This window comes from Filicampus tigris, chromosome 17 (genome assembly GCF_054856515.1).
Source record: "Filicampus tigris isolate MCC_2025a chromosome 17, RoL_Ftig_1.0, whole genome shotgun sequence".
Lineage (NCBI taxonomy): Eukaryota > Metazoa > Chordata > Actinopteri > Syngnathiformes > Syngnathidae > Filicampus > Filicampus tigris.
This window is the reverse complement of record NC_141233.1, coordinates 6072715-6099163: the sequence shown is the minus strand read 5'-3', so window position 1 is coordinate 6099163 and position 26449 is coordinate 6072715. Positions and strand designations below refer to the sequence as shown.

The window sequence follows — 26449 nt, the reverse complement described above, 5'->3', positions numbered from 1 at the left end:
TCCATGGCAACTGATTCTCGTAACAGTTTACAGCGAGTTTCCATAGCAACAATTTAATAGTAACAGCAACAACGGAACATTATCCCTGGCAACAGATACCTCGGCAATAGTTCCCTCCCTTGTGAGATTTTTTTTTAAACATCTAGCACACAACACTGGGAATGGTAACATGTTACTCCCCGACAACCAATTTCAATTGGCAACAGTCCCAAGGGCATGGTCGCCGTGGTTACCTCTGGTCGTGCGACAGGTCCATGGCGCGGATGCCAGCGTCGCATCCCGGGTAGATGTAGAGCTGCTTGAAATCGCAGGCCTGCCACACCTCCACAACGCCGTTGTCGCCGCCCGTCACCAGGTTCTGCCCGTCGCTGCTCAGCAGGATGGCCTGGCAGGATGCAAGCAGAGCAGTTTGATATAAGGTTAAAGGACAATACAATTCAATTCTAGTACGATATTTGGCTCATTTACAATGATCCCATATGATTCAAAAAGCCTATGTAGCTAATCTAAAACGACATAATAATAATTTAAAAAAAAACGATATTTGGCTCATCTAGAACAATACCGTTCAATCCAAAAACAATACTTGGCTGATATTCAACGATGTGATTCAAGATGTATGATTCAAGAACGGTATTGCTCTGGATATTAATCTGGAAGGATATGATTTGATTCTGAATGATACAATGGCCTTCAAGACTTGTACTAGGCTAATCTACTGCAGAATGAGACAATATGAACCAAGAATCATAGCTGGCTCATCTTGAGTGATACAATGAGTTCATCAACGATTTTAAGCTTGTCCAGAATGACGCAATATGAGTCAAGAATGATATCTGCCTCATCTAAAACAATACGATTATATATAAGAAAAATCATTGGTTCATCTCTAAAACTATACAATTCCGTTGAAGAACGGTAATTAGCCGATCTAGAAAGATAGGAAATGATTCAAGACCGATAATGTGGCTCATCAAGAGCAATCCAAGATGACTCAAAAAAAATATTTGTCTCATCTAGAAAAACTTTCAATACAAAAATGATATTTGAGACATTTGTCTAATATAGAATATGTTAGGATTCATTTCAAGCATGCTATTTGGCTTATTTACAACTCTACAATTGGATTCAAGGAGTATATTTGGCTCACCCAGAATGAAACTGTACAATTCAAGAATGATATTCGGCTCACGTGGAAAGAATGGCTCATTCAAGAACAATAAAATTAATTTCAAGAACGAGATCTTGCTTGCCTCGAACGACACCATTTGTTTCAAAAAGGCTACGTAGCTAATCTGGAATGAGTCAAGAACAATACTTGAAATGTGTTTTTGAAGCCTGCGGTGGGCCTCACCCGCGTGGAGTCGTTGACTTCCATCTGAGCCAGGAGCTTGCCGTTGATGCTGAAGTTACAGAAGCGTCCGCGCTCGTAGTAGATGATGCAGTGGCCCTCGCTGGACACCGAGATCAGACGTGGCTGCTGGCACAGCTCGGGACCCTCCAGGGCCCTCAGGAGGTCCCCCGTGATGGTGTGCACCAGGCACGGGCCCTCTAAGGAGTCGCGAGGCACATATTTACACGCATTCACAGAGGCTTGTCAATCACTCACAAGGCGGCGTTTGCCTTCATGTTTTTTTTTTTACCGTAGACAATAAGATAAGACTCGCAAATGACATTTGCGACACTAAGTAGGTAGAAGCATATGAAGTGATTCGCTAAAAATATTTGACTCAACTTGAATGATACGGTAGAAAAACAATACGCTGTATGGTTATCTAGAACAGTGTTTTTCAAACTGTGTGCCGTGGCACACCAGTGTGTGAGAGATATTGTCAGGCGTGCCGTGGGAAATTATCTAATTTGTCTGCCTGTGCGGTCTAGCGCCTGGCAGCGTAATCATGTCTTTACTATATTGTAGTACTCTTCCATACCAGCAGGTGGCAGCAGCAGCAACAGGTAGCCAATTGTCTTTGTTTAGAGACAGGCGAATTAGTGACGCATGTTTATCCAAACCGGCCCATGTTTCACACTGAGTATCAATATGAAACACTATACAATACTTTTTTTCTTTGTCTTTATTTAATTCCTATTCAAGACGTTATAATATAACGTCATACGTCAATATTAAAAAATGCTTATGTAAACAATATAACACTTACCTTGTTAAAATAAGCTTCTTTTTTTTCACAATTTTAGCAGCTGGTGTGCCGCGGGATTTTTTCAATGAAATGAATGTGCCTTGACTCAAAAAAGTTTGAAAAACACAGATCTAGAATGATAGAATTTGTTTCAGGAAAGCTATTTGGTTAATTCAGATATCGCATTTTGATTCAAGTAAAATATTCAACTCTTGAAAGCCCCTAAAATATGATTCAAGAAAGATACTTGGCTTTTCTAGATTGATATATGATTCCAGAGCTTTTTTTGTGTCCTCATTTAAAGTGATACCATGAGATTCAGTAACAATATATACCTCATCTAGATCCCATGACATGATTAAAAAACGCTATCTGGCTTTTCTATAACAATATAATTCAAGAATGATATTTGACTAATCTAGAACTTTACAATGTAATTCCAGAATGATATTTGACTCATCTACAAAGATATGAGTCCGGAACAAGACTTAATCTGGATAGCATTTGTTTCAAGAATCCTATTTGGTTCATCTAGATTACAACAATACTTTTTGATTCATGAACAATATTTAGAAAATTCAGATCATGTACAACTAGAACCCTACGATACAATTCAAGAACCGTTTCTGTCTTACCTTTGGCCCCGCTGATGACCAATCCCAGCTCGGCGCAGACAGACACGCACACCACCTCGTGGTCGTGTCCCGTCAAGACGGCCCGGGGGGCGGGATAGTCACCTGCAGTTAAAATGTAAAAAAGGGTTCATTTCTAGTCAAGACCCTCTTGTTGTCTACAGTCCTGCACTCACTGTTGTTGGGGTTGTCCCCGATAATGTGGTGCCGCCCGCTCCAGTACCACAGAAGAAGAGTGGCGTCCCTGGAGCCAGACACAATGTAGCAGTCTCCCCCGATGTAGGACTCGGACCGGGCCAGACACGTCACCACGTCCCAGTGGCCGAACACGATCTGGGTCAGCTTCCCTGTGGTGAGTGTTGAGGGTTTAAAAGGCGGCTCAATGGCGGAACCGTCCGACGGGTCGCACCGGTCTCAGTGGAGTAGACCCGGAAACTCTTGTCCCAGAAGCCGCACACCAGGATGTAGCGGTTGTCGGCCGTCACCACGAAGCAGTGCGTGTTGATCTGGATGCTCTGGTCCACCAGGTCCGTGATCTGACGTTTGTTGGTGCCGGAGTTGTTGGCTGGACGGAAGCACGCAGACACGTTGCTCACCACTTCATGATATGAATGCCCACTTGAAGACTCTCTTTTGATTGACTGAATACAAGAAGCACACTGACCTATGAGAGGATCCATCTCGATGGGAAGGTGGTGAGCCTGCTCCAGGGAATATCCTGGTGCACCTCGCAGGCCTGGAGGCGGTCCAACACAACGCACTTAAACAAAAAGCTATGATATTTGGCTCATTTTGATCTAAATGATTCCATTCTAGAACCATATCTGGACAATGTTTCTAAACTGTAATTTGGTTCATCCAGAACGGTAAATTGCCATTCCAGGACAATATCTGGTTGGTCTAGAATGGAACGGATGGAATGGATTCTAAACTTGAAGTATACAATACAATTCAAGAACAATATTTGGGAGATTTGTCTAATCTAGAAAGATACGATATGAATCAAAAATGATATCCCATCTAAAACTTTACACTTTCATTCAAGAACACTAAATGGCTAATAAAGAATGACACACTCTCTTCAAGAACGATATTTGGCTCATCTAGAATAATACAATTTCTTTTCGGAACACTGACGAGCTCATCTAGAATGACGCAATTCCCTTTAAGAACAATATTTTGTGTATTTGGCTAATCTAGAATGATACAATTTGTTTCAAGAATGACATTTGGCTTATCTAGCAGAAAACAACACAACTCAAGATCCAAATTTGGGACAGTTGCCTAATCTAGAATTGTATGCATCAAGAATGATATTTGAGATCTTTGTCTTATCTAGAACCATACAATTTCATTCGCAAAAATTAAATGGCTCATTCAGAATGACACGATTCAACTCCAGAATGATATTTTGCTCATCTAGAATGATACAATTTGATTCAATACCTTGGATAACTTGAAGGCTACAATTTGATTCAAGAACAAAATGTGACTCATCTATAATAAACGACGATTCAAAAATACCTTTGTCTCCTCTGGAAATACTGATACATACAAGTAGATGTGTAAACCCAGTGTAGACGGACAGACTGACCGACGGTATTGTGCCAGCGGTTGACGGCGAAGAGGCGGCTGCACGTGACGGTGACGGCAGCGGGGATGCTGAGGTGAGGCAGCGTGTTGGCGGCCACGTGCGTGACGGGAGAGTTGGACGGGAACTTGAGCACCATGATCACGTCCTGCTGCATCTGATCCTTAAACATCAGAGGACTCTGAGGAAGGAAACACTGGTGAGACAGACAGAGAGAGCCAGGAAGAGGAAGAGGAGGACGAGGGGTATGGAAATGGAGGAAGAGACAGAACCAGGGCGGAGAGGAGGGAAGGGAAACGGCAAGATTAGTGGGGGACGAGGGTCACGGCAGGTTCACACCAAGGAGCAAGGGATCGGGTCGACATGGAGGAAGCGTAGAGGCTAAACAGCAACACCTGCATTACAAAAGGCAGGCAAAAGCAATAGCTTTCCTGTTCTTGTCGGTTCTCATTTCCATCATTTATTTTATAATATTTATTTATTTTTATGTGACGTACTAACGTACCAGTTGGTTGCCTTAAATCGTTCAAATGCATTCTTGCACCGGTGTATTGAATTAAACTGTAGAAAATGTTTTTGCAGAGCCTTAGAACTGAAGATGTCATTCTAAATCAGTCTTTTTTTTTTTTTTTTACTCAGAAATAGAAAAACAATCAAACAGTCAAACCGTCTGACACCGCTCACATGCAGTGGGGTGACAGTGCTGCTTTTCCTTTGATCCCTGTGACTTCTTCGGCTCATTCAAAAATCAACTGGTGTCTTTGATGCAGAGCACTTGTCTTTGGGAAATGCCTCAAAAGATACATGCCCAAACATATGGACATACTCTTTTAGCTACAGCTACTTCTGCAAATGTCATTCAAAATCAACGGGGGATTTTCCATAGAAAAAAAAAAACAGCTTTCACTTTCCAAAAGGTTGGTGACTATTATAATGCTGACGTTAAGAAACCTGCTTCTGGACAGCAGCGAGTGAGGATAGACACGTGGCGTGTGTGAATGGTCTAACCAGGTGCATGGCGGAGGATCGAGGCGGGTGCGGCTCAATTAACAGCTGCGATGGGATCTGCCCGCACGCCTGAATCTGCGCCTCCATCACCTGCACGGACACAGAAGCGTCAGTCTAGAGCACGTTAGAGCCTCGACCTGTTGCGGCGACCCATCCGCCGACCTCCCGCTGCGCCGCGTCCAGGTTGTCCAAGTTGACGGCGCCCTCGTAGGACAGGAAGTTGAAGACGTTGAGCGCCCGCACGGCCTCGGGGCCCCGCTGCTTGTATCCGAAGATCAGGTCGATCCATTGGTGCAGCTGGCACGACACAAACTCGCTCTCCAGCGCCTAGAGGGGAGGAACTTTTTCAGACCCCGCCGCCGCAAGACGCGCTACGCTACGCTCACTAGAAAGGCGGCCTCACCATGCGGTTGATGCGCACAAAGTCTTCGGGCTTCTTGGCCCAGACGGGCAGCTCAACGTCGCAGACGGGCAGCCCGTCGTCGCGCACGCCCAGCTCGTACTCGTTGCTGTTGACGAACATCTCGGGCAGGTAGTAGAACTCTGGTATCAGCTCCTGCCGAACCGCCACAGTGCCGTCAGAGGGGGTACCTGAGGAGGTGGCCGCCTCGACGGGCTGCCTTACCGTCACGTCCGCCGTGTCCCGCTGGCAGTTCCTCCACGAACGGCCGATGCCCGAGAAGGTTCGGTCGGCGTGGTCGAACTTGCCGTCGTTGGCGTTGAGGAAGAAGGTGGTGAAGGGCTCCTGTGGACAGAAACACACCTCGGTCATACTTAGCTTGAGTCAAATCTAACTTAAAAGTCCCTATAAAGTGAAAATAATGATGTCTTCTAAATTGGACAGGCCTTGGTCCACAAGTCAAGTCCAACTTAAAATCAATCTAGTGTCAAGTTAAAGAAAGAAATGCATTGATTTCGTCTGAGCAAGCCGCAAACACCGCGACTACTGTTACTCACTATTCGGAGCATCCACATGAGGGTTGAGTGCGCCGTGGAGTAGAGGGTGGCGTAGTGGTCGGGTGGCGCGCTGTCGTCTTCCCAGGTCTCATAGCGTTCGGCATAGAACGCAGCCCGCTTGGGGTTCAGAGCGCCAATTGGCTGCGGGAAAACAGTAAGGGTTTAAAAAAAAAAAACAGTAAACTTCATAGTAATCTCTGCATTTGTGCCAGTAGGGGGTGCCTCTGAATGTGTTTTTGGGCCTGGCTTCTCAAGATTTTTTTGCGGGTCTCCTCATTATAGATAGGCCTACCAAATTTCATGTTGCTAAGTGAAAATGTCTTTGTTGACTGAATTCTCAAAATATTTTCTTAAGCTAGGACCTCCCTGTTTTATGACAAGTTATGAAACTTGGCCGCCCTGTTCTTTCCACACGCAATAATGAAAACTTCAACGTGGCGCGTTTTAGTGTCACCCATCTAATTGCTTTTGAAGGACCTCCTGGAAAAGACCAAAATGAGCCTGAAATGGCTGCCTCAATCATGGCAAACCAACATGGCTTTTTTCTTCTGTTTGTACACCAGCGAGACTTTTGATTTTTCAAAGCTAATGAGTTGCGGTGACAAAGGCGTGAAAGTGCAAGAATGAGCACTCGAACCTTGGAAAGATCTCGGAAGTTGCCAGGCAACGTGAGATCCAGCTCCTCGGAATCGTAGTTGGTGAGCACCCAGGGGAAGACGGGGTACTGGTTCAGGTCGTTGTACGTCCTCCCTGTGGGCGCCAACATCACGTGTGGCTCATTAGAGAGCTTTCATCAGCACAGTGAAGGATTGGCTGACATTTTCACTATCATTAAGGCCTTTCATTATAAACAGTTTATTACTTCTAAATTGTCATCACTTGGAAAACGTGTACGCTAGCTGCATTCACAACTTGAACTTGTCTTTGGTCTTTACAGAAAAACGTTTACTAAGTATGAAGGTTCAAAATCATCTTTGTTCATAAAAAAAAAAAAAAAAAAAAAACAATAGGCTATTCTTTCAACACTCTAAACTGTCTTACGGGTTTATGAAAAAAAATGGTATGCTAGATTGTTGTGCTAACCTGCGATGGTGTTGAGGAACATGAGGTACTCAAAGTTGGAGATCTCCCTGCGCTGCCAACGCTGCGTCATGTTGGACGACTTGAAGAGCTGACGCGGCGTGGCCAAAGAGATCCGCCTTCACATAAACATCACAAACACGGGTCAGTGGTGAAAGCCGACCAGATAGGTCACCCATTGGCAGCTCGCACCTACCTGGCTTGAGGCAGACCGTAGCTAGTTCCCACGCCCACCCGCGGGAGGCTGTAGACCACCCGCTTGACTGTGGCCTGGTCGGGAAAGTTGAACATCACCGACGCTGACGAGGAAGAAAACCATCATTACTACTCACGCAGATGCTATTTTTCAAGAAACACAATTACCCTAAAAAACAAAATGGCAGACTTCCTGTTGGTTTTAGATATGTGTACCAAATTTGGTGTACCTAAATGAAACTGGATTTTGGCGGGATAGATTTTCAATAACGTTGGTAAGACTCACTTTTCCACCATGTTCCAAAATTGCCAAACTGACCCTAAAACTTGAAACTTTAATGGCAGACTTCCTGACTTTTTTCCACTTATGGCTTCTTGAAACGTTTTTGTTGGTCTACTTACAATAGACATGCCTACCAAATGTCATGTTGGTATGTGGAAATGACTTCCACTTCCACAGGCCTGAATTTTCAAAAATGTTGATGAACCAAACTTTTCCGTCCTTCTCCAACATGCCTAAACTGACCCTTAAATGGCCCCTTCAAACAAAAATGTCAGACTTACCGAGTCTTTCTGGTTTGGCTTCTTGAGACTTTTTTGTCAGTCTATTCATAATAGACATGCCGACCAAACTTCAAGTTGCTATGTGAAACTGGCTTCAGGAGCTGAGTTTTTGAAAGGATTGGTGACTCAAACTTGGCCACCATGCTCCAAAATGGCCAAATTGACAATACCATTAAAACCCTGAAACCAAAATGCCAGGCTTCCTCTTTGCATGACAGCATAGGTTCTTCTCATGAAATGCCTACCAAGAGAAACAGGCCACGGGGGCTGAATTTTCAAAAATGTTGGTGTGCTTTCAACTGCCATCTTACTTCTGTTGGCCATGAAGACCTCCAGACCCGTGTTGTGCAGCAAGTAGCGTCTGGAAAACACGGCTCGGATCTCGCTGAACATCCACTTGCCGTGCAGACCCTCTGAGTAGGCCAGCACCTGTACGCGCAATGAGAATATTACAACAACAACATTGCAAAGATGCCACCCGGCTGGTGCTTGTGCATGCCCACCTTAGCGTCAGCCTTCTTAAAGACGGGGTCGTCCTCGTCCACCTCGAAGTAGATCTCCGTCGTGGTGATGGAGAGCGTTCCGCGGGCCACTACCACCGGTGCCACCAGCTGGGCCGGCGTGCTCAGCACTACTGGGCCTGCAGGGCGATGTCGTACAAGTTAGGTTGAAGCCAAAGTTAAAGTTGAAGCTCGCTGTCGGTGTTGATTAGTATTGCTGACGTTGGTTTTGTGATCCCTGTACATCTCAGTGGAAAAACACATTTGTTTGTTAGGTTAGGTTTTTGCCTTTAAAAAACAAGTCTGTAAAAAAACAACGATAAAAAGTTTAGCATTTGTATGATTAATCGAGTGAAATATGATTGTGTTAATGATCATCATCTGTTCTGCCGTTAGTCTGCTAACAGTTGAAACCAGCACAACTTGCCTCTGGAAGTAAAAAGTCGGGGTCGGAAAGGCGCTAGAAATAAAAGACAGTTCGGTCACCGGGGGGCGCTGAGAGCGAGCGAGCGCACACGGCCACTGCGTGGGTCTTACCTGCGAGGTTGTCGATCTCTTTCTCCTGCAGGAGGCTGACAGCGTCGTCGTCGCCTTCCAGCATCAACTCGGCCTCCGGGTTCTGCGCCACCACCGACTGGCTGCGGAAAGTCTTCTTGGACTTGACGCCTTCCTCCTCCTCCTCCGTGCCTGTTTCAAGAAGACGTGATGCGTGAGGAGCTTGCAGTAACAGTAAGGGAGACATACATAGTGTTGCTTTGAGCTTAATAGCAGTGGAGATAGGTGACACTTTACAACTAAAATGTTTTTTTGCTAATTTATCATTATATGAAGAGCTAAAGACACAATAATTACAGACCTGGAAAACTCTCTCCAAGACCTCTAATTTGAGGTATGAATTGATGTGTTTTGCTGCAAATGGATTTCTGACGTTGTTGTGAGTCACATGTTCTACGTTTTTGGGATATTTTATGTCATTCTGTGTGAGGACATATCGACAACATAATTACAAATCTCGGACGTCTCCAGTACGACCTCTAATTTGAGTTATGACTCAATGTTGTTTGTTGCAAATCGATTTTCGGCACTGTTATGAATCACCTTTTCTAGCTTAAAACACGGTTATTTGGATATTATGTCGCCATTTGAGGGCTTATTGACAATATAACTACAGATCTGGAAAGCCGTCATCAAGACCTCCAGTTTGAGTAATGACTTGCTGTGGTTTGTTTCAAATGGGTTTTTGGATGTTTTATGAGACAGTTCCCATCTTAAGAACAAAATCATGTTTTTTGGTTATCACAGCAAAATATGACATTGACATGAAAGTTATAGATCTGGAAAGACCCTATCAAGACGTATAATTTGAGGTATGACTAAATATGGTTTTATAAAAATTGATTTTGTATCACATTATTGGAGAACTCTCCTCTCAGACGAGTTATTTGACAACAATATATGAACAGCTGCGTAACTCCCATCTGTTTGGAGACGATTGGCTGACAATCGAGGAAAAGCTATTTTTTGCGGGAGTATTTTATGAGCTTGACATTGTAACGCCCTTAAAATTTGACCTAGAACTTTCAACTTTGCCAAGTAAAAACGCCTCTGAAACTGACCGTAGTCGTCGAGACATTTGAGTGCCACGTCGGCATGCGTGGACCCGAAGGCGTTTCTCACGAATCTCCGTCTCCTGCGCAGGTCGTCCTCCCAGTAGTCCAGACGCCAGAAGTCGTGCAATTGGCTAAAAGAGATGAACACGGGCAGGAGACAATATGTATCAGGCCGGAAAAGATTTTGACCCCGTGGTAAAAATTGATTGAAAGGTCATGATATTTGGAAATTAAGGTCATATTGTGTACACTGATACGAAGCATGAACTTGAAAAATAGCAGCGTAAAAAAAAACAAAAAAACAAAAAAACTTTGGCTAATGAATCACGTGCTGCTTCACTAGTGACAGTTTAGCCTGTGGTTTCCATGATAACTGACCTCTGCGACATGGTGCCCCAAGCTCCGTGCTTATTGGTCAGGATGTTGAGGATCTTCTGCTTGAGTTGGTTGGCGGTCACATGGTCTCGGTGCTTCGCGGCACTGATTAGGTGGTCGCACATCTTCTCCTCCTCGCGACGGTCGGCCGCGTACTGGGCACAGTTTGACTGCAAAAAAATTTCATGGAAACATTTGGATTGGAAATATTTCAATATTTGGCATTGGAAGGCGGGAACCCCGCCGCACGTGCAGAAACAGTTCTATTTTACAAGATTAAATGGCATATCGCTTTCCAGAAAAAGTTATATTTTGCAAATTTCTTTTTTTTCTAGAAATACATACTAAAAGTCTTTTTTTTCTACAGAAAAAAATCTAATTTTGTAAATAAAAAGCACAGGTAATATTTTCTTTCCAGGAAAAAGTCAAGATTTGGAGGAAAAGGCATATTTTCTAGGGAATTTTTTTTTTTGTATTTTGTGAGATTTTTTTTTAAGTTTATTTTTTTCCACAAAAAGTCTCTCCTTTTTGGGAAAAGGCTTTTTTCCCCACTTTTTTTACGGACAGTCATACTTTTTCCAGGAAAGGTTATATTTTGCAAGATTAATCAATAGTCTTTTTTGTCTTAAGAAAATGTCATATTATCAACAAAAAAGATGTATTTTCACCAGGTATCTTTTTTAGAGACATGCAAATAATTTTCCCAGAAAAAAAGGCAGATTTTTAAAAGGTCTGACATCTCCTCCTTGCTGTGGTTGGCTTCAATACTGTCAGAAGTTCAACTCCAACAACATATCATTTTAAGATTTGTATCATAAACATTTACAGTAAACACTTGCAGCTGGGGCCGCCGGCAAACGTACCTCAAACTCAGCGTGCTTGTGCACGTCTTCTGCTCGCTGGCGGTTCAAGATGAACTCGGCCTCATTGGCCACGCGCACGATGTGATCCTTCATGGCGTGACACAGAAGTCTGACAACACACACGCACAAACTGTTAAGGCTGCAAGACACACATGCCACATTCATTATAAGAAAAATAAGTTGTTGTTTTTTTTAGAAAAAAAAAGGAGTAATTTTGAGATTAAAGTTGGAAAACTCGACCGTTAACAAAAATAAAACAGTTTTTTTTCTTTTTGTGCAAGTCTCACAAAATTTACTGTAGTTACCTTCCTTCATTAATAAGCTCAATGAACGCCAGTCCTGCGTTCTTCTGGATGGAATTCTGCCATTCCTAAAAGACAATAAACGTTCATTTACATTTCTTTTTTATATCAAAGAGGAAAACAACTAGTGCTGATTTTTGGGTGCCATCACAGAGTGTAGGAAGTTGCTAAAAGCTATGAGTGCTGCACATTAGCTACGTGCTAATGGAGCTTTTAGGGCCTCCAAGGACACACGAGGGAGAGCATCTCCCGTTACGCGATCGATATCTAGGCTCGAGTTTCCTCTCCTGGGCCTCTAATGGCGGGAAGGCCGGAGCCTGCCCGGGTAATACTACACGAGGGAAGAGGAGGAGGAAGAAGAGAAGGAAGAGACGAGGGCTAGGAATCTGAAAGGCAGAACCAGATGCTCCCTGAAGGAACACACCGGGATGGCTCCATCCAGACAACATGGAAGAACTTAAAGGCAATAGTTGGAAGGCTTAAGTGACCTTTTTAGAAGAAAAAGAGCAAAACCAATGTGGGGGTAAGTTTCTTTTAAAATCAATACATTAGCATTATTCTTGTTTAACATCATAACACATAACACATAATTCTTCATGCTCATCATTATGTTGAAAATAATTTGAATGAAAATGTGAATCGGAGGAGAATCAAGTTAAAATTTACAGACAAAAAAAAAAAAAAAATGCAATTTTTTTTCCTGGTTGGCTAGGACTAGGTGACGCCTCGTAGCTTGCCCGTTTTGGTTAGAAATATTGTTTCTTTCCTGAAAACAACAAAAGTAGGAGCAAATTGGCACTGACATGCGATTTAATTGTATTTTTTGTCATTTTCCTCAGTTTTGTGATATTTTCTATATGAAAGAAGTCTCAATTTTACTCTGTGCTGGCGTCTGCCGCGCCAAGAAGACCGCCTTGAAGGAAATACATATTGTATTACATCTGCAATGCGCCACTTAGACATGCTGCAGGGATGATCAATAAGCACGAAGGCCTCTTATGCCTGCATGGAAAACTGACTTGAGAGCAGTAGTCATCTCCATACTATATAAGAACGGACCTGAGAGCAGGCGAGTTCACCTAAAAACTCACCTGAGAGCAGAGCAGCATGACGAGCTCCACCACTGACGTGCTGGACTTCATACACACCAGACCTGCAGTGCGTGGAGACAGTCACAAGCCGTCCTGATCACACGCGCACACGCACACACACGCTCTCTGTGGGCTTGGCCCAAAATATCATCTGAAGTTGTCCAAATTGAAGAGTTTATAAAAAGCATGCGACAGAGACGACAAAACAAACAAGATCAGGGCAGGAGAGGAAGGAGAAAAGAAGTGAGAAAGAAAAGACCTGGAGAGAAAGAGGACATGAAGACAGTGGAGGACAAGAACAGGACGCCAAGAAGCAGGTGAACAGCGGGAAGAGTGAAGCAGGTCTTTAAAAGTCTTGGTAATAATAATAACAATAATAATAATAATAAATGATTAGCATTAGCTGATGCTACACTTTACAAGAAAGGACGTCATACCTGCTTGGTGAATGAGTGAAGCAGCCAGCTCGAAGACGAAACAAAAACCACTCTGTCACTCAACTACTCACTCATCACCTACTCAATTATTCACTCACTCGCCTATCCACTCACACATTCACCCATTCACTCCTTCACCTAGGAACTCACTCCTTCACCGATACACTCACTCACCGAGTCGCCTAATCACTCACTCACTCATCCACTCACTTGTTCACCTAGTCACTCACTTAGCCCGTCACGTGTTCATCGATCCATGCGTTTACCCACTCACTTGTCTATTGACCCAGGTTGACCTACCCATTCACTCTCTTGCTCACTCACACGCCTATCCTCTCACACACTGAGACGTCCGCTCACTCACTCTTTCACTCAGACAATGCACTCACAGAAATTAACACTCACTCATTCACTTTCCGAAACACTCACTCGTTCATACATCCAGTCACTTGTTCTTGTTCTATCTACTCACTTGTTGATCCATGCACTCACTTGCCAATCCACTCAGGTTTACTTATCCACTCACTCACTCACTCACTCACTCACTCACTCACTCAGACTGTGAGTGGAGACAGTGGCCGTGCGAGAGCAGACGCGTATAGTAGTAAGGTTTGTTGTACAGCACCTGTACCTTCAATGAGCAGCTCCTGCCCATGACTCCCGAGCAACGTGCGCGACAGGAAGGGCGCAAAGTCCACAAAAATTTCCCTCAGGAGCGGCGCCACCTTCTCCAGGGCTCGCTCCAGCTTGGTGGTGATGCTGCGGGGTGGGGTTGGGGAATACAGTAAATTACCGTTAGCCTTCTGGCGACGTCATCGTCGGCAAGGGGGTGAACATGCGGGGAGGGGTGCGCATGAGGCAAAACAGGAGGCAGGAAAGATGCACACGCACTGGGTGATACGGCCATAAAAATCAAATGTCCGATTTGTTTTCACAAAATCCAATTTATTATTCAAATCAACATTTTAGGCTTGAGATATACATTGAACAGTTTTAGGTATTGAGATTTGAGGTAATAAAACGAAACATTGCAAAATTGTTTAGTTCAATGAAATAAATGGTGTGAATGATTTGTTACAAAAAATACAAACAATATTACAAATGTCTTGAACAACCGTTTATTTTCTTAAATAACGAGTTCATTATTTTCTAACATAAATGTTTTCTGAATATTCTGTTCATTAAAATGAACTATTTCATGTTCACATTTCTAACTTTCACTTTTAAACTGGTCCATCTGTCCGTATTAAAAATCCAACATTGGCCCAGAAGCACAAAATTTAGACCCGCTCGGTAAGATGAACTACCGCCACTTACTGAACTGGTGTGGAGCTGCTGTGGAATACAGCAATGCTAATGTGAGATTCAGAAAACGTTATGGCAACATAGCGGTATTTGGATTTACGGGTTACTACTTGACTTTTAAAGCACTTTTGCTTGTGTGTATGCATGTGGTGAAGGTTGGTGGGGCACGGGGAGTATATGGCGGAGCGTATTTCTTGCCTAAAACACTGTCCTGCATCTCGGGGGGCTGCCTGGAAGCCTGCCAGAGAGCTAAAAGACTTGAGCTCAGGGGGCGTCTGACCGCTGCGCAATGCACACTGCGCCACCTCACAATAGGCACTGCAACACAAACGCACGCACACACACACATACACACACATGATTAAGGGACGTGCGTACTGACTGTCGACCAAGAGGCAAACATACAGAACGCTGACTCATTGCCAACCATGTGACATCACAGAATGTTAACCAATGGGCAAACATGACACAACGTTGTTGTCTGTATAAGTTTCCATGAGTTTGTTAGCCTAAAATTTGCATAGGTCCTTTGAAAACATGTTGGGGGGGCAGGGGCTTTTTGCAAGGGTAGAATGAGGACCGATGAGAGAAGCGAGAGCAGGTGAAGCAGGAAGTAAACAAAACAAACTGAAGCCATATGAGGAAGAGTAAGAAAGGGGTGGAAAAAGGTTGAAGGCTCTCTCTGACCTCATGTTCTCCATTGTGTCTTCAGGCATGGGCGCCACCGTCTGGACGGCGGGCAGATTCTTGCTGGTGGCGCCGTTCACAAACGATGACGACGAAGACGATGAGGACGACGCAGAGTCTGTGGCGCCTGGGCAAGATGGATGGACGGATGGACAAAAGGAAAGGTGGGAGAAGAAGAACATGGAAGGTAAGTAACAATATGGTGCACGTCAGCCGCAGGACACAGCTAAGATGCAGATGACTGAAAATAACTCAACTACTTAATGGTCACTGTCGGGAAGAACATCCTATGTCCAAATTTGGTCAATTTGATATTTTTTCTCAAATCCATACTATTGGTCGGGCCCCACATGGATATCTGTTTATTTTTAATGCAAATTATTGACCAGTAATGTTAAACATGGTTTGCTCTCTTTAATGGTGCAATTTTTAATGGTTCAACAATTTTATTCGGTTTCCTAAAAAGAGATGGTCTTTGCCAAGATTCCACTCGACGCCAGTGGTAAGTAACTTACTAAATAAAATAATAATTAAATAAAATAAAATTGAAAACATAGTAAAATGTAATTATAAAATACAATTAAACTAAATAAATGAACTACATAAATCAAGAACAATTTAAAAAGAAACAATAATGAATGAAAAAAAATCCACCATTGCAGATGACAAAATCTTAATAAATCATAAACAAAAATAACAAATAGAAATCTAATAAAATATAAATAAATAACTTCTGATAAAAAAAACCCCAGTTCAAATAACCAAATAAGCAACAAGAACAAACTATTTAAAAAATATTATGAATATTTAATAAATACAGGTGATGGGAAACAAAACAAAAATAAATGTATGAATGAAAATAAAAATCAATAAAAACACATTTCTTAAATGACTACCTATATATAAACACATTTAAATATATACAAACCTACATTGACATGTATACTTACACGCATATATCATAACACTTACATAAATGCAGCTAGTCAGAAAATATTTAACTAACATAATAAAATAATTGCAGCTGAACAACCGACTAACTACATCACTACAAAATGTCAATCAATGAAAAAGAAACAAATGATTAAAATAACTTCTAAAAGAAACTCATGTCAAAACAATCAAATGAATGCTGATAGAATTCCAATTTGCTGCTCCTCTCCCTCAAATGTGACCTGCTCCCTTCGTAGTGAGTGCAGACAGCCTGGCGATCAATAGAAACGAATCCATGCAAGGGAGCTCCATTCCGCTCCTCGGATGCACACCGCCACACATCTGACTAACACGATGTCCGATGGATCTGCCCATTAGCATTCTGCGAGGCGTCGCATTGACCCGCACTAAACCCGATTCTCAGCGCAAATGCACTTCTAAGCGGCATTTTGTATTCATGGATGTGATCGGTCACCTGTGGTGTTGATCATGCTTTTGGGCGTTGCGGTGGCGGCGGCGAAGATGTTCGGCGTGCTGCCGGCGGTGGCGGCGCCCCCGGTGGTGGGCGTGCCCACCGTGTTGACGGAGAGGCTGCCAGGCGGCGGCTTTTTCACCGGAACCACAACGCTCCTGTCAGGCAGACGGACAGAGTGGTTACTATTGATGAGGAGATGATGGCGGCAATCCGAAAGAGCGTCGACTCGCTGCTGGCTGACAGCCCGACTAAGGAGGAAGCCAACCTATCAAAGGAATGGAACTGCATGGGCAGCATGGGGTGGGTCTTCAGGGCGGGATCGGGGTGGTATGGCGTCGGGCCGGACTCTTGGCCCGACTCACCGCCATCCAATGGCGCGGCCACCAGGCTCTTCAGGATTTCCTGCAATAGAAAGAGAGGGAAACATGCTATGTTGTTAAGAATGAAATTTGCTACAACTGCAAACAGAGGGTGCAATTCATTCAGGGCTGCTGCCTAAACAGGCTGCAGTAGAAGTCAAAATAGTAAGTAAACAAGAAGAGGGTGACATTTAGGACTTGTAACTATTTCAACAGTTGATATGCATTGAGAATGGAGTGAGGCTTCCCCAACTAGTGAAGTTTGCACATCAATACGTACGTAGCTGCCTAAACGGCTGCCTAAATGGGCTGCAGTAGAACGCGGAATAGGAAGTAAACAAGAAAAGAACCATGCCTGGAACTTACTGTAATATGTTATTAGTTAATATGTTTCAAACACTAGTAAGAATGAGTGTGGTTCCTCAGGCCGGTAAAGTAGGCCTGCCAACACGTTGCCTCAATGGGCTGCTGTAGAACAGGAAATTGGACGTAAAGAAGAAAGAACCATGTTTGGGAGCTTTTGTAAATACCTTAACAGTTAATAGAAGTCTAACGTAAGAGTGCTAGCCTGAAAAGAATGAGGTTCCGCGTCAATATGCCTGTAGCCATGTTGGCTGCCTAAATGGGCTGCTATTGAACTTAAAACAGGAAGTAAACAAAAAGAGAGAAAAGTTTAGTGCAGGAACTAAATAGTTTTAGAATCTATGTGTACAACACAACAAAAGTACCACAGGAAATTGAGTGCTCGTTAATGGCCTGTCAACAGTTATGCTATCTTGATAATGGAGTCATTTCATTTTAGAACTTCGGAAATCTTCGGAATCGGCATCAAGCACAGGGTCTTTAGTTCATCGTACATTTGTTTGCCATTTTTTCATAACGCTTTTTAACACTTAGCTCTGAGCTTCAGGCTTTTCCCGATCATGTTTGTCACCTTGACATTGATGCCTTTATTAGTCTGGCTGATGCTGGAAATGGACGAAGGGGGCGCCTGTCCGGCGTTGGGGTTGTGGGGGGAGTCCAGGAGGCTCTCCTGCGACCTCCTGACGTCCGAGAGACTGCACAGCAGGTCTGCCTGGCCGCCGCCCACGTCCCGGTCCCTGTCCGTCTCCCGTCCCACCAGGCCCAGGCCGAGCCCCAGGCCCATATCGGAGCCGTTGAGCGAGCCGCCCACGTGGCCCTCCTCGCCGATGCCCGAGTCCGTGTGGGGCAGGCCGGCGCGGGGGGAGTCATCCACAGGGGTGGGCGTCTGCTTGTCGCGGTCGGAGAAGGCCGAGGACGGGTGCTCTGGAGACGCAAGGAAGAAATAATGATAACATTCATGAAAGTTTGGGGGACATTGGTCAAAGTTGTGCATCAGTCACTACAGTGGACGGCTACTGAAAAGCCATTTTCTACTGTAAGCACAATGTCAAAATTGGGCGTCGGTCACGAGTAGTGACTGATGCACAATTTCTGTGACTCAAGCATCTGGAAGAGCTTTTGAACAGCAGTACTGTAGTGAGTGATGTTCAATTTTGATATAAAGACTTGTCCTTTAGAAAAAAAATGATTTTGAGTGCGTATCCATTGTAGTGACGCACAACATTGATGGCTCCAGATGTATATTTTCAATGTGTATATAAAATTTGATAGTACAGCGGTGCCTTGAGAGAGACACACGTGATCCGAATTTCAAGTTTTTCAAGAAACAAGACATTCGGATGATTTGCCAGCCAAAATTTGCGATATAAGTGCTGTATGGTGGCAGTGAACTCAACTCACTTCACAACACGCAGCAGTTTGGCAGACAGTGAACATTTTGTCAAAAGAGACTTCAAACTGTTTTGCCATTCCCAGTTCAAGTTTACTGTCAAATCAAACTTAAAACGAGGAGTAGCACATTGAATTGAAGCAAAAAGTGAGGCTGTTTAATTGTTTGCATTCTATTTCATTCTGACATTACTTTATATTTGTTTATAAAGGACAAAGTGCTATTATTTCTGTTAAGAAAAAGTCATTATTAAAAGCATTTCCATTGATGTGGTACAATGATGGCAAAGGAACAAATTCAACTTGGTTCTCAAGGCACCTCTATTATGTTTTTATAGAAAGAAAAAAAAGGTATTTGAACATTAAAAATAAAGTCACCGGTGCTGGTGGGCGAGTTGATCTCATGTCGGATGCTGCGCCCGGACAGGCTGGTGGACCTGCTGATCTCTCGTTGAGGCTCCAGGATGTCTCGGTACTTGGACACCATCAGCACTGAGATGAAGTAGACCACGGCCAGAGCCAGGAACTGAGCTTGCTTGCTGTCATCCTGTGAGGAAAAAAAAAACAAAAAAAAAAAAAAAAAAAAACACAGATCATGTGAAGCAATCACGTGATGTGACGTGTGATCCGCTAACACAACAACACATAGCATAACACGCTTACCACGTCTCTAAAAACCACCGCACGCAGACGGTTGATGTCCACGTCCTGTAGGAGGCGGTCCGGGTCCTGCTGAACACAAACAAACAGGAACAATTTCACTAATTCATCCCTTTTACGTGGGTTGAATGATATTTTTCTGTTTCTTTTTCCCACTTGTATTTATTACTTATTTTACGTCAGTATTATTTTTTTCCTCCTTTTGCGTATTTTTTTTTTTTTTATACTTGCCCCATTTTATTCCCCTCTTTTATTAATTATATATTGCCCAACTCACATCACAGGATAATATGTTACAACATGCTCATACAAGTTTGTGTGTGTGTAATAAAGGGAGCGAGAACGCCACCTTGCTGGCAGCGGCGGTGGCATGCAGGCTGTCTTGTGACTTGCTGCTGGTTAAAGACGACTTGCAGTTGCGATCCCGCTGCCTTTGCCGGCACTCCAGACAGTTCCTCACCGCCACACAGCACACTGACACACACAAGTAAGTCACACAAAATAGCCAACACGGGTTACATTAAATGGAGAGATGACCGGAAGTGCTGTCAGAATGTTTGAAAACTTGCAGTTTGTTCATCAGGTCCACAGGCAAATGATGTGCAAAGAGCACAAAGCAAAAGCCCGCTCACCTAGTCTGAGGCACTGCCTCATGAGGCCGCCAGAGGACATGTTCTTTTCGGCCTCGATCTCGCTGAAGTTGAGCGAGCTAGCGAAGACCAGCACGTCCACCATGGCCATCAGCCGCGACAGGAAGGTGACGGCCGTCTCCGACGACATGCCCTGCGTCGCCTCGATGTTCTCCAGCTCCGTCTAAATGTGCGGACACGCACACACGCACGTGGTGATGATGAGGTCATTGTTTCGAGTAGGGGTGTACAGACGTTTGAGCTTGAGGGTCATAATTGATTTTTTTTTTTTTAAAGGAACAGATGAGCCAGGTGTTTTGAAGTTGAGGTTTAAAAAAAAAAAGTTAAAAGATTTTCCAATGTAAAAAATACGTCAAATGCACATTTTTGAATTGCGTATATGAATAATTAACTCTCATAATTAACCAATGATTTGATTAATTTTAAAAACTTTTCCTTTCGTAATATTTTTAGACTTTCATGAAAAACAGTTTTAACAGTAAAATAATTTATTCTCATTTTATGAATTTATAATATAATTATAATAATAATATTAATTTCATTATGTTTAATTAACCAGTTATTTAATTACATAAAACCGCAAGTGCTTATATTACTAATATTGTTGTACTTCATGTCAAATGTTAGATTTCAATAATAAAAAAAACGTAATTCAACTTTAACTCACTATTACGTGACAAAATATTTTTTTGCACAGCATTTATTTTAAGTAATATAGTTGTTTTGATTAAAAAGAAAGCTTATTTTTAATTTACATCACTTTTAATTAATTTAGTTAGAACTAATTCAGTTATCTTTTTTATTCTACTACTACTTTTGAATTTTATGTAAAATTGTTTTTAATAATTAAATAACAGTCCATGTTGAATTCTTATAATTTAATTAGAATTAATCAACTTATTGCTTAAAAAAGTGAAATTGTTAATTTACTACGTTTTACATAAGTAAATGATTTTAATATAATAATACTTATTTTTTATGTAATTACAATTAAACATTTAACTAACTCAAAAAACTGAAATTGTTTATATTAGTAGTTAATAAAAATGAAATACAGTAATTCATGCTCATTTTTGTATGTTCATTATTAACATTAAACATTTTGCAAATAGCTTTGGTATATTATTTTTTTATACGATAAATCGATTAAATTATTTACAAAAAAAAAACTGGCTAAAATAATGCGGCAAATATCACAGGACTCTTGACTTTGTATGTGGCCCGCGTGCCGTACTTTCCCCACCCGTGGTTTACAGTCTCAGAAAGTGAGGAGGTGCACATCATGCCGGCGGCGTCATACGTGAAGTTGCGTGCGACGTCTCAGTGCAATAATTCACCCGTCAATAACACACGCGTCTCCAGTGAGCAAAGTAAAAGTGCACACACACACAGTCACACGCACACTTAAAGGGGTGAGGACACACTAGTGCTGGGAGCTCCCCGGCGGTGACGTCATTCAGAAGTCTTTTTTTTTTATGCTTTACCCACCTCGCCCCCTTCACCTCCTCCCCCCGGGACAGGTGTCACCTCCTCGCCCTTCACAGCCGCTCCCGTCCTCATCTTTAAGTTCCATACAAACGGAGTATAAGAGTAACTAGTACAGGATAACAGTGGAACCCCCAAGTTCCAACACAATGTATTCCACGTAGGAAATAACAGATTTTTTTTTTAATGCCAAAATTCATAGATTGGGAGCAACCCACCGTTCTGGGAGCAACCCACCGACCCAAAAAAGGAAAAGAGTAAAAAGGAAGGAAGGAAGCAAACTTACACTGCTGGTACTACTCTTAGAAGTCTGCACATGCAAAAACACGACAACAACCAAAAGACGACAAAACACACACAGAGAGGAAAAGAAAAGAGGAATTTAAATAAATGAACAACAAATTAAGTTGGTTAAGTCAGAAAGATGAAAGAGGGTGTCTGCAGCTTTAAGGAAGGCAAATCTAAAAACACTATCAAATTGGTAGCCTAACAGCATAATTCCGCACAAGTCATTTTTAACTTACTGTCACAATATTGAAAAAAAAAAATCTTCACATTTTAAAGGCCACTTTTGTAAAAACAATTAAAGTTTAGGTCATCACTTTTTTAAGGTCAAATTTGTGTAATTCAAACTTTTTAGGGCTTTTTCCATCAAATCGAATTCATTCTGAGACCACTTTGATCAATTTGAACGCTTTAAAAGGCCACTTTGATCAATTTTAATGTCGTTGATCTTTTTAAGGCCACTTCCAGACTTTTAAAGAATTATTTTAGAGCAATTTCCATCAAATACTCAAATTTCAGACTTTTTAAGGCCAACTTGAGGCAAATTGTAGTCTTTGGAAAACTCTGACGGCCATTAACATTGAATGTAGGACATTTTGGGATTCTTCATTTGCTGGAAGTTGGCATTATTACCAGTACTTTTCTTGAAATAAATGGACACAATGTGGCATTTTTAAGGATTAAATGTCATTTTTTGGGAGGACAATCACAGCCTTCTATTTGTAGAATTAAACTTTGATGGTTCTGCCGACACCCTATTAAACAAAGAATAAATACTGTTAAGTATGAGTTAGACCTCAAAAAAGAAGCACCCCCAATTTTATTTCCGTTTTGTTTTACTTTTTAAATCATGTCAGATGTCACCACAAGGTGTCACCGTCGCAACAAGCAGCGGAAGCAGTTCCCCCTCCCGGCACAGTGTGGAGCCACTTACGGAGGGTGAGGTGGCGGCCGACAAGAGCGGCAATATGCCCCCACAGGCGATGATGATGTTGTCCACCATCTGGGAGATGAGGTGGATGGTGTTGTGCACGAAGATGATGTTCTCATTGCTGTTAACAAAGTCCATCACTGACTTGGTGGAGTGGCTGCAAGGAGAACATTTGTCTGAAATGGCAGCTTCCAAGAAAATCAGCAGATTTCCATTTTGTTTTATGGCTTGGGTTCTTGAGACATTTTTGTGGTTCTATTCATGATAGACATGTCAACAAAATGTGATGTTGCTAGGTGAAACTGGCTTCAGGGGCTGAATTTTCAAATTTCTTGATTGCCCGAAATATCTGCTCAAACTAACTTGGGGGGTCTACTGATGATAGGCACATGTTGCTACGTGAGACCGTATCTGGGGGCTGAATTTTCCAGAGGTACCTCACCTTCTCCACACGTGCACGTCGGTCTCCAGTGCAAATAGAAGGTCAGTGAGCAGCCTCTGGTGCATGGGCGACCACTTGAACTCTGGGATGCGGAACATGGTGGTGCGCGGCCCAGGACTGAACTGGCGTCTCTGCTCCTCCGTCATGGGCATCCCCCTGAAGCCCAGATCCACGCGGAGGTCTCGTTCCAGCTGGGAGGTGCTGCGGCCGTGCAGAGCCTGACATCAAAGTTAACACTGTGTCACTTCAAACTATACTTGAATCTTACCACTCCCTTGAAACCCTGATAAAGTACCCCAACCCAGGTTTGAAACGCTACTTTGAAACCCTAAGACCCTAATCCCGAAACCCTAAAACTGGTGGCAAACTCTAATTTGAAACCTGAACACGTTGGTGCTCACCTGTGTGGTTGCAGTTGTTGATATCTTCTTCTCTTTGCCGTCATCAGACCGCTCGGTATCAGAGGTGACGCTGGCCGTGTCTCCTCCTCCTCCCGCCTTGAGAGCCGCCGCCTCGCCATCGGCACCTGTCACCCCGTCTGCCCCGTCTCCCTCAGGGAAGTCGGGCCGAGAAGCCGCCTGGTTCCGGGCCTCTGCGATGGAGCTAATATCGGCCAGTGGGCTCTGAATCTTGAAGGGCCCGTCCTCCGGGAGATCGCCGGCCGAGCTGCAGCTGGTCATGTGGGCCAGCAAGCTTAGATCGTCGCTGGCGATGGTGGGCGGGGCGGGCTGTTCCGGACCGGGCAGGACCAGGGCGTCGGTGGCCGCCAGAGCAGGGAGGAGCTTCTCGTCAACCTGGAAAAATCACAAAGTTTAATTCGATTCTTCTATTGGAAAGCATTGAATTGTGTACATAATCAAGTGGCCGTTTATCCGGCTAGCGTGACCGCAGTACATCTCTGGGGGGGGGGGGGGGGGGGGCACAAGGTACATTATTTGTTACCTGGCCGGGTAGTTTGCTGGTTGTTTGACTAATTATTTACTGACCTAGTTGGTTAGCCCTTTTGGGACATCACCACTAGCATTAGCATTAGCAAATGTTAGCATGTTGGTGACCTGTTGGTACCTTGCTGAAGAGGAATCCGTTGTTGCTGGGTACACTGTCCTTCTCGTCAGCCAGCGTGATGAGGGGGCCCATGATGCCGTCGTCCTCCAGGGTGACACCTGATAGGCCCAAACTGGGCGGCACGCGGACCGCCGCTGCAGTGGCTCCGTCGTCTTTGGGTACCAGGGTGCCGTTGAGGTTCTGCACCACAGCACAGTAGGCACTGTCCAAGAGCGAATCCACCTCCACCAGGGGTCCGTTCTCCATGGACCCACCGCTGCCCGTTCCGCCGCCCCCACTGAGGCCTTCAGGACTCAAGTCCAAGTCATCCAGCTTCACCTCAGTGGCCTCCACCTTCTCAGCTTTGATGTCCACCAGCAGGTCGTGGACCTCCACCCTCACACCGGCGCCCTGTTCGGTGTCGCCACGCTTGACGGCCCCGTCTGCCAGCAGGTTGCGGGATGAGTCCCCCCCGGCACCGCTGCCTCCGCCCTCGCTGTACTCGGCCTCGCTCTCGGGTGTCTGCGAGGTGTCATCCATCTCCAGGTTGCCGTTGACGACAGGCGCCGGCGAGGCGGAGAGGCCAGAGATGGTGGACACGGAGCCCTTCTTGCCTTTCTTCATGTTCTCTTCCTCTTGACGCTGGTACTCCTCATACATCTTGGCCAGGTACTCCTTGTGTGCCTCGTATGTTACCTGTAGCCATAGCAACATTAGCCATTATCCATAATAGCCATATGAGGGGACAGTGCGGCTCAGACCTTGGAGTGCGCTATGGAGAGCGTGTCCACCCAGACCCTCCAGCCTCCCCACTCGTATTTGATGGCGTGGTAGAGCAGGATTCTGAAGATGTTGTAGACCATCTCGGTGATCTTCTGCTCCTCTGGATTCTTGGGGTTGATGTAGCCCAGCGAGAACATCCAGTCCTGCCACACCGAGCACTGCAGCAGGCAGCTGAAATGCAAAAGTAGCACCAACAACACCAATGCATTGTCACATACGTACACAAATTACAGGTGGCGCTATGAACATAATTGTTACAACCATTTTAGCCTGAAGAAATGATGCACGAAAAAGGCACAGCAACAAGCCAGCTTACTAAATAACCAACCAACCAACCAACAAAGCTAAGTAACCAACAAACAAAGCAACTAAACAGAAAAGCAAGTAATAAACCAAATATGAACTAGATCATCAGGTCCTTTAACTGACGAACCAACTTTAATCATACTAAAAATAAACACATTTTAGAACAAGTTTTAGTGCTGCCAGTCTAAAAAAAGGCCTTAGGACTTGTGTGACAAATACCGTCTGTTTTCTCTGCTGTTGCTGAAGAGTTTGATCATGTCGGACAGGAAAAGTCTCCTCACTTCCATCAGTTCGGCGCTCGGGGACGAATTCTTCAGCAGCGTGGCAACAACTTTCAGGATCACTACATAAATACACATGAGCACATTAGAGGAATTTTAACAATATTGGCGCTATCAATGATCACTAAATTTAATGATTTTTAGTTATGTTCTTGATATTATCTATTTTAGGAACATTAATGCTAATTGTGATAACATTGTTGAAAGTAGTGATTTTTATTAAACATGGGATATTGGCGTATGTTAGTGACATTCGGTAGCAATACTGATATTGCTATCAGTGATAATAGCACTATTGGTGATGATAAGATTGACAAAATTAGCGATCCTAGCTAATGAGTCATGTTAACGACATTAGAATAGTGTAACGGAATGATAACTCACTGGGATTCTGGATCTTGATGGTGGAGTCCGGTTCTGGATGTGGCTTGTGGACCACCTGCGTGCACACCTGCTCCGTCAAGATCTGCAAAGCCCAAATAAGGACGCCATACTGAGCCAGTGAGCGAGCGCATTTACAGCGCCGCAGTAACTGGGCAGCCAATCACGTACCTCGTAGAGCGTGTTGTAGGTCGTGACGGACACAGTGATGGTATGCATCATCAGACGCTCACCAAGCAGTGTGAATAGACTGTGAGTGTGCATGATCTCCACCTTCCTCCTAATAAATACATTGTATTACCAATGTATATTAGCCATATATATTAGCTATTATAAGTGCAGGAGAT

General features: G+C 43.7%; 1 protein-coding gene across 13 annotated transcripts in view; it reads right to left on the bottom strand.

Moving 5' to 3' along the window:
• The window catches only part of nbeaa (neurobeachin a), a 59875-nt gene that overhangs the window by 1992 nt on the left and 31434 nt on the right, over positions 1-26449 (bottom strand). The window contains exons 18-60 of one of the 13 annotated variants that reach the window (XM_086012960.1): positions 26274-26382; positions 26106-26187; positions 25660-25783; positions 25113-25305; positions 24373-25047; positions 23709-24101; positions 23308-23525; positions 22869-23022; positions 21936-21959; positions 21653-21724; positions 20147-20327; positions 19864-19988; positions 19518-19586; positions 19233-19401; positions 18037-18389; positions 17009-17145; positions 16744-16898; positions 15336-15462; positions 14847-14966; positions 13969-14102; positions 12907-12968; positions 11819-11883; positions 11514-11622; positions 10654-10820; positions 10282-10406; positions 9203-9352; positions 8669-8805; positions 8477-8594; positions 7603-7705; positions 7410-7525; positions 6964-7076; positions 6327-6467; positions 5995-6114; positions 5773-5925; positions 5532-5696; positions 5370-5459; positions 4365-4557; positions 3435-3506; positions 3180-3335; positions 2947-3117; positions 2774-2875; positions 1355-1551; positions 234-385 (exon numbers count right to left, since the gene is read on the bottom strand). In XM_086012960.1, coding sequence (XP_085869086.1) covers positions 234-385; positions 1355-1551; positions 2774-2875; positions 2947-3117; positions 3180-3335; positions 3435-3506; positions 4365-4557; positions 5370-5459; positions 5532-5696; positions 5773-5925; positions 5995-6114; positions 6327-6467; positions 6964-7076; positions 7410-7525; positions 7603-7705; positions 8477-8594; positions 8669-8805; positions 9203-9352; positions 10282-10406; positions 10654-10820; positions 11514-11622; positions 11819-11883; positions 12907-12968; positions 13969-14102; positions 14847-14966; positions 15336-15462; positions 16744-16898; positions 17009-17145; positions 18037-18389; positions 19233-19401; positions 19518-19586; positions 19864-19988; positions 20147-20327; positions 21653-21724; positions 21936-21959; positions 22869-23022; positions 23308-23525; positions 23709-24101; positions 24373-25047; positions 25113-25305; positions 25660-25783; positions 26106-26187; positions 26274-26382 — 6591 coding nt within the window. The remainder of the gene's footprint in view (positions 1-233; positions 386-1354; positions 1552-2773; positions 2876-2946; positions 3118-3179; positions 3336-3434; positions 3507-4364; positions 4558-5369; positions 5460-5531; positions 5697-5772; positions 5926-5994; positions 6115-6326; positions 6468-6963; positions 7077-7409; positions 7526-7602; positions 7706-8476; positions 8595-8668; positions 8806-9202; positions 9353-10281; positions 10407-10653; positions 10821-11513; positions 11623-11818; positions 11884-12906; positions 12969-13968; positions 14103-14846; positions 14967-15335; positions 15463-16743; positions 16899-17008; positions 17146-18036; positions 18390-19232; positions 19402-19517; positions 19587-19863; positions 19989-20146; positions 20328-21652; positions 21725-21935; positions 21960-22868; positions 23023-23307; positions 23526-23708; positions 24102-24372; positions 25048-25112; positions 25306-25659; positions 25784-26105; positions 26188-26273; positions 26383-26449) is intronic. The other 12 variants (XM_086012962.1, XM_086012961.1, XM_086012971.1 and 9 more) reach the window with 12 other exon arrangements.